Raw genomic sequence first — 12,746 nt, 5'->3', positions numbered from 1 at the left:
ACTAAGCACCTCATAGGACCCTAGAGAACTCTCACCAGGCCAAATATGCCAGCAGCAAATCATTATAGCTTGGGCTCTAATGAAACTCCATTAACCCTTAAGCTCCACTTGACTATTTATAACCGAAAAACTTTATCTACAGTCAAAGTAATAGCTGCTTCTCCGTAGGACCATTAATTCAAAATCCTACAGCCTTTTGCTTTTCTCGTCAGATGAGCAGCGTAGCAGGAAGCAGATGTTGCTTATCAGAGATATCTGTGTATTTTTGTATTTTCCATGTTTGTTCCAAAGTAATCTCTATCTTACTAATCATTCAATTTTGAATGGGGTCTCTGTTTTAATAAGGCTTCATTTGTAACTCAATATATGTGTGCGTGCAATTTCAGCTGTTACAATTTATTGAACCACTGTTAGGATTGATCTTAAAATATTTACCTCATAGGAAAAAAATTAAATTTGGATCCCACAATACTCTTACTTGGTATTGCTTTTGGAAGATATTATTTCTTTAAACTATTATAATTCATTTTGTTTCATATTTATCTCACTAAGCCTAAACAAATTTCAAACAAAAGTACATTAGTCATTTGTCAGATATATGAGATCTGCTGTAGAATTTTCTGCAAGCCTGGAGCAATGGTAGACACTGTCCATAGAAAGAGATTATGTATTAGATATATAGTGTTCCCTTCACATCTGAGCAAAGTAGTTTCTAAAATAAGTTGATTGTAAGTTTCTTAGAGTTTAGCCTTGTGATACTGAAAGAATCTCAGTTGATTCTTATATGTCAACATTGTGCTATTAGATTTTAGTTACCAAGATAAGGTTTAAATATTTGTGATGAATAGAGGATGGAGAGGTCAGCTATTTTTAGTATGTGTTACACAGAAGCGTGGCCTTAATTAAGAAATTTTCCTGAGCGTGCCTGGCCTTTTTAAAATTTAACTTCTGTCTTTGCCGATCTCTGCATGTGAATGCCTCTAACAAAAAGATATAATGTTTTAATTTTCAGTTGAAATGATTATAACTGTATATACGAGAAAGCATCCATAAGGAGTTGCATACAAAACTCTATTGCATTTATATCAGACTAAAGGTTAATATTGCATATTGTTTTCAATTAGGAGTACAATAGATTTGGCTGGTGGGTAGGAGAAATGAAGGGAACCATTGGCTTGGTGCCTAAAGCCTACATAATGGAGATGTATGATATTTGAGAGGCCTGGGTAAGTACATTTTAATCCAATCTTCTGTAATGGCTTATACGTTCCCTTGTTCTCTGTTTCATAAGTATTTCTTTCCTGGAACCTTTGTAGGAGTCCTGTTAACATAAAGATTATGGTGAAATATATTGAGGGCTCAATTAAAGCACTTTTTCTGGGATTTTGTATGAAATATTAAAGCACAATGTACAAAAGTTGATGTATTTTATAACTATGTTCCTTTTCCAGATTTTTTTTTTGTAAAATAAAATTGGTGTGCTTTCTAGTTAGTTTTGTTACTTCAGTAACATGTGCGTCTGTGCAGAAAACTGTGGAAGGTGATAGATATTTGGACTGGGTTTGATATGCATGTTTGAGGTTTTTTGGTTAACGATGAACTTTCAACTTCCCTCTCCCTAAACAGGAGAAACCTGCACTTGAAATAAAGACTGGTGTGCAGCTGCAGTTTACAGACTCGGCCTCTGAAAGAAGATGATTCTGTGTATAGGTTTTGTGGTTTTCACTGAATGTAGTCAGATCCTTTCCTTCTGTATATTAAACATTAAAAACTGTAATCGATCATAATTCTGTGGAAATGTTCTTCTCAGCCACTTCTTATAGGCTTGTACTGCTAGGAAATGAAATAGATGGTAATTAACATCTGGGGCACAAGCAGCCAAATAGTGCCTGTTGCTCTTTTCTTAAGCATATTAGCAGCACTCTGTATGGCTATAGGTTTGCATTCTTTCAGGGAATTTCCTTATGTTTTCCTGTTCTTCAGACTTAGAAAAATGAAGCTGAACTTCGGAAGTAGAAAACTACTGCTCAGTTCATGCACACATTAACCTTTTAATGCTTTTAATGTTTTTTGCGGTTTCGTAGGAAAATCAAGGGAAATTTATGTGTAATATTGCAAATCTTCAGGGTATTCTGCTTCCACATGCTTTTGTATTATGTTTTAGGCAATGATTTATTTTTCTTATATACTTAGTATTGTGTTGTTACTTAGTATTTTGTTATCACAAAATGAAGGTTTGGATCTTTTGTTGATGTAACAAGTCAGCCTGCTTATAATACTGCCTTGATACCATTCTGACTTGAAGTTGTGAATTATGTGAAAATTTGTAAAAAAGAAAATATATTTAAAAATACAATTTTTGCTGAGTTACCGTGAACTAAACAGCAGGTAAAAATGACTTTTGTCTGTGGTAGTGTTGAAATATTTGACTCTGTGAAAGTATCTATAAGGTACAGATAAAATCTGGGTGCCTTGTTGATATGTGGAATTTCTGATACAAGTTGTGCAGTGGACGTCTTCAGCTCTACGTGGATCAGTAACAGCTACCTGCAGTCTTAGTGTCAAATCCAGAACTTTTTGGCGAAAAGCATCAGTTGAAAAGTGGAAAAGTGCACTAGAATACTACCACTTGTGGACAAGAGGTTGGGCAGGTCAGAGTTAATACTTGAAATACTCTTGTTTTGGAGATGCGCTTTACTATTAGCATGCAAGATCAACTTTTTTGGATCCTCCCACACGCTTGATTTGTGAGACCCTTAATCTGCCAAAGAGGCAGGTCAAGCCAGTCTGCGAATTGCTGAGCCTGTGCAGGTCCCCTTGTCGTTGCTTGTGCTGTTTACGCTTCAGGCGGGCCCTGGGAAGAGTGTGGGTGAAAAGGTAACGTTGGCCTGAACTCGGAATTAGGTCCTTTCGGTAAACGAAGGCGTTGTGCTTTGTGTTAGCTGATGCGTGGTGCTTGATGGTACGCTGGATTCTAATGGGAGTCAAACAGGGTACAGGGTTTTGTTCTAATTTTTTTTTTAAAGAGATAGTCATTGAAATTGATTCTGCACGTTATCAGCACAGCATTAAAATGATAGATTATAGTCTTCAGATCTTTTACTACTTTAATTTATCAAGCGTCCTGGCGGATTGTGTACAGAAGGGGAAGCGTTAATACCTCGGCTAGAAAAGCTCCTTCTCCCTTGTTAACATGGCAGCGTCATAAATCTGCCCGCCGCCATGGCTGCCTGTTAGTTATGGCGTTCCCAGTTCCACCACCTACTTTTTGGGGGAGTAAATCCCCGTGTGTGTGTCCCGTCGTCCGTCCCCCCCCCCCCCACGCCACCCCGCCTCGTCGAGACGAAGTGAAACTCGACTTGGGGCGGGGGCGGGGGCGGAGGCGCGGCCCCGCGGAGCCCTGCGCGGCCCCGCGCTGCACCGCGCGCCCGCGGCGGTAGGTGGCAGCAAATTTTCATGGCAGGGGGAGGTGGCCCCAGCCCGTCCGTCCCCTTCCCCCTCCGCCGGCGCGGCCCGTCGCCGGTTCCGCCGCTTTTCCAGGAGAGGGAGTCCTCGCCCCGGCGATGAGCGGCCGCGCTGCCCCGCGCCGTCGCCTCTGGGTGGTGGCAGCCGCGGAGATAACGTGTCTTTTGTCCGCAGCGCTCGCGGGGGGCTGCCCCCCACCCCCCGGGACCTGCGGGGGGGGGGTGTGGGGGGTGTGTGTGTGGGGGGTGTGTGTAAACTATCCTAAAACGTGGGAGGTGTCCCGAAAGTCACTTGGAGTTATCTTGGAATAAACCAGCAGCGGACGGCGGACGCGTTGTTGACTTTAAATCTGTGCAAACACCACAACCTTTTTGGGATGAGAAATTCTCTGTTCATGCTACTTAAACAAAACTGGAAATGCTAATTGCTTTATTTTCTTTGTTTGCTTAGGTTGCACTTGCCTTTCTGTGAACAATAAACCAGCTATTTTATAAAAAGGTGATTGTAAGTCATATTTTCTACAGCGTTTTACTTGATTATTTGCTCTGCTCTGGATTTGTGCTGTACTGCCATTAGATCTTACAATAATGTTCTACTCTGCAAATTTTTAAGGTTCAAATAAAGTTTAATTGTTTGCAAACTGTTATGATGCTAATAATTCAACAGCCTGCTGTGTTACTAATGAAATTACTTTGTTATGATTAATTTGGAAAATAGTGTGTTGATTGTAGTAATTAAGCACAACAAGGTGAAGTAAATGATTCTAATGCCATCTGGCCTCCAGACTGAATGAAGAAATGAAATGGGGCTGTCATTTGAATTTATTCAGAGAAGTAAGGGTAATACAAATGGTTTTTATAGCAGAGGCACCCGGATATAATCATGTCATGCTCTAGTATTTTTTTCATGTACTTCTATATACAGACAACTAGCTCACGCATTTTTCTAGCATCTAGTTAGGATAGACCTCTGTGTGTGTACTGCCACTAATTACATGTACTGATGGTAGTGTATGCGCTGCTTCTTCCATTGGAGAGGTCTATGGCTAAGATTTAGAGAAGCTGTGTGCATCAACTTACCTTTGGCTCCTCTATTAATGTTAAAAACTTTGACTGGAATTAAGCTGAATGTGAATGCTAATTAAGATCTCCTTCTATATTCAAAGCCAAATTCATAAACTTTCTTCTTTTTGGCTTTGGAATCTGAGTATGACACAGCATTAGAAGGAGTGTAAAGAAGTAACCCTTTAGAGCCTGATCCAAAGACTGTTGAAACTGAGAAGCTATTGAATTTGGTTGCTTCTGGATCAGGCTCTCGGAACAGTAACTCAAAACCAGGCAATACAGTTTCAAAGTGCCTTTTGCTGAATACTCTTTGTCCTCTTTCTGAAAAAGAAGCAATTTCCATAAGCTGAACTGAACAAAAGAAAGCCGCTGACTTCTCTGTAGCCAAAAGATAGAAATCCATTTCTCTATCACAGGTTAAGCAAAATGAAGTTGTGGCTGTATGTCAGAGTCCTGGCTTGATAAAGTTCACTGGGTTCTGTAGGAAAGCTGTGAAATATTAAAGCATGGGATGAAAGTACCCAGGTAGATGACAAGGGCGTGTTCTGCAGCTGCATGAGCCATTTGATGTTTCTCTCATCTCTCTTTCAAGTTGCTGAAAAATTTATTAGTATGTAACCGTGGGAATAAGAATATGTATGGAAACCTTATAAACAACTTTCCACTTTACATAGCACAACACACGGATAAACTCTAAGACCTTCACTTACTAGGGTTTCTCTGGAGCTGACATTTCTCAGACAAGTGTCTGCTTAATTCTGTCTTTATTTAGAAAAAACGGACGCTGAGCTCAGTGAAGAGTGCTCTGCCAAACCTGCATCTCTGTCTTTAGATCCTGCCCAGCATTCTGTGTCTCACTGTGAGGGACCAGACCAACCAACTTCAAACTATGGACTTAAAATTGTGGATTCAAGCTGGGTGTTAAGTACAGTGTTTCACGCTTCTGGGATGAAATTGTGACTTGGCTGGTCTCTCCTTGCTACAGGAAGAAGTAACGGGGGGCTGAGGCGGTGACAGGATACACAGGTCAAAGAGGTCCTGCTTTTCTTAGCTGACTGTGCTGTGACAAGGAACGTATAGGGTTTTTTTTTTTTTCCCTTTAAATTGTAAAGCAGATCAGGCTAAGCTATGATTTGTAATATCATAGACTTTTATGGATTTTTTTTTTTTTAGGAGTGATTTTGCAGTGGGATCTAGACAATTCTGCCTGGAATTTTCCTTAGTCCAAACTACCACACAGAGAAATTCATGGGAAGCTGGGCTCAAAGCAAAGTAGAGGAAAAACTTCTGCACCTGAAAGCTATGCCAAGATGAGTCAAATTTAAAACTGGAAATGCCATCTTCTTTCCAGCCTTTTGGGAGGAACAAACCTTTTAATTAACAGGAAAAATTTAAAAATCCAAGGTGTCATCTTGTAGCAATGTGTGGGAGTATAAAGTACAACAGTGCAGGCAGTCTGAGAAGAGCTGCGGGTAGATGAAGAGACAGATAATTTCAAATGCCACTAAAACCCAGTCTATCTCTATTAATTTTATGCTGTAGCAAACTGATGTGTTGGAGCTTTCATCCTAAAGGAGCCTCAGTGTCTCACAACTCGTAGAACAAATTTCCTCTCACCCTCTATTGTAAAGATATTTGACGGCTAATGAGCATTTTACAGCAAGACTTTAAAGTTTATGCTGTGAGTTGAAAAAAAATTCCACATTCAGTTACAGTGGGAGGATTTATGTTGGCAGAATAGAATTACCAGTTTGGCCACTTCCAGTCTGCCGTAATTGCTTGCATATTTGTAAATAGTGCCATGGGATTTTTAACGGCCACAGGCGATCGGGATTTTAGTTTTACACCTCATGCTACAAGACAAGGTACGTACATTGCACCACAGAACTGACCCCCGTGCAGAACTGCCTGGGTTAAAGGAAAAAAAAAAAGTGTTACACGGGATCATTATCAATCTTTCAAACGCCAGCAGCATGGAAGTGTGCCTTGGCAGTCTCCCACCCAAGAGCTGACATGGCCCAATGCTGCTTTTTAATAGTCAAATCTAATAGGGTCAGCATGAGAAGAGCAGAGCGCAGACAGTCTGACAGGCGTGGGCAACTCAGTTTATTCATTGCAAGTCTTCAGCCTCTGAGACTTATTTCAGTTTGGAAGGGAAAAGATGAAATCTGTAAACAGTCATGTGGCATCAGGGAAGCAGAGGGACTTTCCTCCTTTGCTGCTGCTCTCTTCCGAGAGGACTGCTGTTCCTTCCTTATGTTTAAATTAAAAGCAGCCAGGCATGAATGCACATGCATGTGTGGGAAGGTGTGGGTTTTATTATGTAGTCACTTATGATCATGTTTTGATGCTGGTTTCTTCTTTCTAAAAGGTGTTTACGTCTGCATGCTCATAATAGCCATGCTATCTTTACTGTAGAAAAATGGTATTTCTAGCATTTTTAAAAATTCTGTTGCTCATTGTTTAAAGGCTCTGTTCTAGTAACTTCTCTCATCCTACATTTCCCGTCATGATGGTACTCTTGATGCATTATGTCAGGTACCTCTTATCAAAATCTATATGTCTCTTGTGACACTATTTTTTGTTTGCCCGTACCAATAAAATACTCCAGGCTTATTTTTTGCAACACCTTTTTGCTATTTTCAAACTAATTTGAACTTACGTGTAAGGTATTAACCACAACGGAATGGGGGAGGTGGCGGGGGGGGGGGGGGGGGTAATCTATGCATCTAGATTTCCATTACTTAACATAACAAAAAAAATAGGCAATCCACGTTACCAACTAGCAGAACTGTTTGGAAGGTCTGTAAACTAACCAGCTTCCTACCCATCCATTCTTTTCTGCTTTGGAGACTGGTGCATTATAGATGATGTGGGTACTTAACCTCTTCTAGACTGAGATTACCTATTCAGCTACTTACTGTCTTATGATAGCCAGCCAAGGTCACCTGTAGGTCATTATTGAATTGTGACCAGAATTGCCTTTCCTCTAACGTATCTGGCACTGCTTTGAAGTCAGCATTCAGGAACCAAGCATCTTGTCTCATGGGCTTTGTAAATTTTTGGAAGGTGAATGAAACTTCAAAATGCAGAGACATCATCCCAAATAATCGCACTCACTAAGCCATGTTTATGACTTGCACTTCTGTAAATACTCTGTATTTGCTGTACTCCTGCATACATCTACTTACACAAAATTACGAAGAGGAGAACATGTACCATAAAGCATCTTCCTGAAAAAATCAGATTTTTACAGAATTGGATCAAATTGATGTTTCAGGTGCAGACTAAGGAAATGCCCACTTGAGAGTGTGAACCTGAATCTGTACCAAGGGTGGTCTGTGTCAGACCTAGGCAAGCAGTGGAGAATGAAGACCTCCGTGGCTGGTCCTTTGCTGAAAACTGATCCTTCCTGATCTGTATTATCCTGGGCCCTTCAAGTGCAGTGTTGCTACTGCCCACGTCTAATAAATTCAGTGAGCTCACAATTTATGGAGGTGTTTGTCCATCAGCTGTGGGTCGGGGTTTTGAATTATAGCCTGATCTGACGGAACAGCATACAAAGCCATGAGGTGATATGTTCCTGTTTACATGTCCTCAGACAAGCTGATGATTCCAAGAAGCATACGTGGACCATAAAGGGGTTTCATCACGCCTGTTTCATTAAATGGCAAAGATAACGTATTCCAGTGGAGTTCTATTTTGCACATTCTGGTTGATGTTGTCCCTGTTAAGGAGGCCTTCATGCGAAATAGCCTTGCTTAAATGGCATAACATTTGAAACATGGGGAAGGTGTGTGATAGTAATTCAGTCTAAAACTGACCAGAGTGACTCTTAGGGGTCATCGAACAGAGTACTGACCAGCTACCGAGAGCATATTTATTTAATTTGGTAAACAGTGTTTGATTATGAATTAATTGTGATAATTCAGACAATTATTTCAATAATTTTGTCTAGTTAACAGTAACAGTAGACATACTGTTTGCTAAATGTATTAACTGAAATTACAGTAGCTATTCAGACTACATTCATCATACTACTTATTAGCGTCTGCCCTTCCTATGTCTGTGGGCTCTTGAATGTTCTGCTCATCCTGAGTGTTGTCATTTCTGCTGGTATTACAGAAAAAAATTGAAATGTAGGCAGTTGTCAGTGACACAAACGTCTTCTGTCTTTTCCACTGTCTGCTTCTTGAAAACAGAGTCAGTTCTGCATGTATGGTCTGAAACAAGGGAATTTAGCCATGTGACTCCCCCTTAACATCAACTAAAGTTATGTAGGTAGTTCTTAATTTGAGGGCACAGTATTAACTCCTTATTGACGATAGTAAGCATTCAGTCATATAGTTCCCTTAGCTTCATTGGTAGTGCTCCTAAAACTTCTTAGTCATGTGAAACACAGGATTTAAAATCAAGTTGTTAGTGTTGTAGAAAGTTAATTTTTGTGATTCAAGGAATACCCCTAACCATGAGTTAGCCACCTGGATATAGGATCCCAATTTATCTATGAAGTATTTTTTGATGTTCAAAATCACTTGGTGCCCAGCACTTAACAAATACAGGGAGTATTATGAACACAAAGTGAGTTGGCTTTGGTGGTTCTGATCTCCAGCTGCCCAGAAAAGATCTCCTTGGGGTAAGATAGTTCTTATAACCAGATGGAAGTATTTCACGTTCTACTCGTTTTGAACTCCCAGTTCACACGCTGGGAGTGGGTAGTTCACACGATGGTCTGTAGACTCTGGGTTGAGGTCTGATTGATTGTGCCAGGATTAATGGGGACTTACTCTTCTGAAAACATCGCAGGTATGCCAGCTGTATGCTCGTGTATGGAAAAGTTGTCTGACCCTGTGTGTGTCATTATCCCCTCCCTTTCCCTACCAAATGTAAATTGTGTAGGGGCAGATATTATTACTGTCTTCAGCAACCTTTATTATAGACAGCTGTCAATGGCAGATGAATGCTTTGGCTGTGCCTCTATCCTTTCAGCCAAGTATGTGTGTAATAACGAGGATTTATCTTGTTATATGGGTATACTGACACAGAATTATAACATCTGTATATGGGCCACTGACAGTCCCCATGTCTCCCAGTATATTCTATTTTCTTTAGGCCCAATTTATTGCTCTCATAATTAAGTCCAATCCTGAGGACTTAATGGAGTTGCACGTTCTGAAAGTAGCAGGAAATATGGCTCTTGCCTAGCCAGGAGCCTGCGCAGTGTCTGCTCCAGGCTGCCAGGCTGCAATTCCACCCCTTCCGAACAACGGGTGAGTGACACAGGGCGTAGCTTTAGAAGAAACTCTGAATTGGTCATTTTTATTGTTTGCCCCATCTCACGTTAGGAATGCCTGAGTGACCTTTTGTTCACAGTAAGGCTTCACCCCTAGTTTGCTTAAATGGGGTCATGTTGATCGTTGAATGACACCAGGAAATAACAGGCTTACATTGCTCCCAGGTAAAGGCAGATTAGGCAGAAGGTGAAGCTTTCCAATGGTGAGGGCAGCGAAGTGTTGGGGTTGCTTGACTGGGGATCTTCTGCGATTTACATTTCTGAAGGACTCGGAGAACCTGCAGGGATGAACTCATCTGCTAGGAATGACTGAACCATGGCGATTCCTGCCTTGGCGTGGGGCATGTGCTAAATGACCACCTCAGATCTGTTCCAGGCCCGTTTTCTGCAAGTCTGTAAGTCAGCGGTGAGCTGATGCTGCTCTGAAATGGCAGAATAAATACAAGCCCAGTCTCAGATTTTGTTTGCCTGATACACTAAAAATGCCACTGCTCTGTGGGTTCACATGTTCCTCATCTCCTTTTAGCTTCAAAGGCTCCAAGCAGGACCTGAGTTCACTACTTCCTGCCTAACAAGCATGTTAGTTCATTACCTCAATAATTTATTTGGCCCACAATTAGCATATTTTTAAAAAGTTAAAGGCTTCTTTCAAGTATCGTATACCTTGCTTTGCCTTGAAGTGTGTTTGGCTGTACCAGATATTAAAGCATTTTTGAGTATGTGCAACATTATGTTGATTCTAATTGCTATGGAAAGCATTTCACTCATGCGTTTTTAAGCAAAATAGCTACAATTTCAAACTGTAGTCATTTGTTCACCTCAGGTAGTTAAATTTTAGTTGCCACTTTGGTGTCTAAATGTCTTAGGAAACAGAGAAAAAGATAAAAATAATCTTCATTTTTGTCTGATGTTTGTTTCCCCTCTTCTGAGAACAGAAAGGGATTTTTCCAGGCTCCACTCAAGTAAATAGAAACGTTCTTCTCCTTATAATAGGCTTTGGATCAGGTCCACCTGTAAGGTAGTCCTTTTTTTTTTTTTTTTTTTTTTTTTTTTCCTTTCATACTCTTTAATTGAATGTATGACATATATTTAATCCTGGCAATATTCTTTATTTCTGTGAGAAAGTCCTTTTAATTCTCTGTGTAGGAAAGTGTTCTGTGATGTGGCTACCTGATTTTATTGAAACTCACATGTCAGGAAAAAAAATTATTGCTTTCCCTGTCAAAACTGACAGTAATTATGAGGCCAAATATATAGCCATGATTGACTTATAAAACTAAATCTGTAATATTTCAAGTTTGTAAGTTGACTTCTGCAGTTTTCAAGAAATATAACCCTGTATTTTCTTTGCAAACTGAGATCTCTTTATCCATTTCTTTTATCGTCTTTGTTTTTATTTGTGAGGGCGGGGAGTAGACAGCATTTATGTAGAATGTACTAGATGGCATTTAACAAGTCTGCTTCTGGGGAAAAATAGTGTTCTTGCTAGCTAAACGGCAGCTAAAGGAAAGTCAGGAAGGTTTAAGCACACGGTTCCTTTTATGTGCTCCTCTCTATGCATAATCTTTCAGCAATAAATACTGCATATTGATTACTTAATTGTAATGGAAACATACTTGGACAGGAGCAATGTTATAGCCTATTTACTGCCTTAATTTTTAAAGAGTTTTTAAATTTTAAAATGGATATTGCACTAAATGCAGCGCTGTGCTCTTCTGTGCAGAACTTGATGTAAAATGACTTTCTCATCAAGGCTGCGATACTGAGAGCTCTTTCTGTTTCAGCTGCCTTCCTTTCTCTTACCTTTGTAAAACCAGAAAAATGTGTAATTGGTGTTTAGCCTCTCTTAGCATGTGTGAAATTCACTTCAGATCAAACAAATGGTTTTAGATTGATTAGTGAAAAAGTCCCCAAATGAGGTTCTGTAGAGAATTTAGATTTATCCAGACTAAGTAAAGAGTTTCACTTGTTTATCTGCCTAAAAAAAAATTAAACATGGGCAATAGTTTCTTGCTTAATAATAAACATTTCTGAGGACTCATAGTAAAAAGTGATCCTTCTTTGGCTGAAGGAAAAAAAGGCACCTACACATCAAATAAATATGTAAACCAAGTGCTGGCTTAAAGACTTCCTAAAGGTGAACTAGCAGCAGTGCCTGAAAAAAAAGGAAAAAGGGGAAGATATGTCACATAGTCATTTAGCTGGAGTGCAAAAAAATACATGCAGGTGTTGAAGTGATATATATTAACAGCCACAAAGAGGCACTTGGAAGGGGCATCCACAGTGTTGTATATTGTTTCAAATGTACAATACCAAATTATTTTGGGACAGAAAAAATTAAGTTTCCTTTACAGGTGAAAATATTCTCTATTTTACTTCATCATTCTAGGCTGTTGGGTATTTGGATGCTATTGCTGTTGGGCTTTTAATTTTTCTTTCTTTCTTTCTTTTTTTTTTTCTTTTAATTTTAAATCCAAACCAGTGAAGCAAAGCCCGGGAAGTAGTAATTTCTTTGAATCTTAATGCAGTCTGTCTTCTTAATGAGCCTACTGCACTGCCCTGAAAACAGCCCTTTACAAATAAACATGCTGGAAGTGATTTAGCCACAATGTCCAGACTGTGTAAACATCTAATTATTACAATAAAATTGTCAATAAATATACATTACTGCTCCCTTTTCAAACGTTAACCAACTTTCTCTTTGCTTGATGAAAAGGTATAAATTGTATTTTTATGTCTTGGTGGGTTTTGTTTTCATTACCCTGCTTGCTGCTCTCCAGACAAAAGAATGCAGCCTAATGTCTGAGTTATTCCTGGATGGTGAAAACTCCTACAGTTGTTTATTAACGTAAAGCGCAATGTTTCCTTTCACAGCAAAATGAACTTGGAGCTTTCACAATCTGATGTTTAGTCACAGCATCTTC

At 39.7% G+C, this 12,746-nt stretch overlaps 1 protein-coding gene across 1 annotated transcript in view; it reads left to right on the top strand.

Annotated features, from left to right (window-relative positions):
• The window catches only part of SKAP2 (src kinase associated phosphoprotein 2), a 38,021-nt gene extending 35,544 nt beyond the window's left edge, over window positions 1-2,477 (top strand). Inside the window, exons 7-8 of the mRNA XM_086467884.1 lie at window positions 1,125-1,226; window positions 1,627-2,477. Of these exons, the coding sequence (XP_086324010.1) occupies window positions 1,125-1,217 (93 nt within the window). The 3' untranslated portion in view covers window positions 1,218-1,226; window positions 1,627-2,477. The remainder of the gene's footprint in view (window positions 1-1,124; window positions 1,227-1,626) is intronic.
• Window positions 2,478-12,746: the final 10,269 nt, after the last annotated feature.

This window comes from Leptosomus discolor, chromosome 7 (genome assembly GCF_034619465.1).
Source record: "Leptosomus discolor isolate bLepDis1 chromosome 7, bLepDis1.hap2, whole genome shotgun sequence".
In the NCBI taxonomy this organism is placed as follows: domain Eukaryota; kingdom Metazoa; phylum Chordata; class Aves; order Leptosomiformes; family Leptosomidae; genus Leptosomus; species Leptosomus discolor.
The sequence above is the reverse complement of the archived record's forward strand: the minus strand, read 5'-3'. Positions and strand labels throughout refer to the sequence as shown.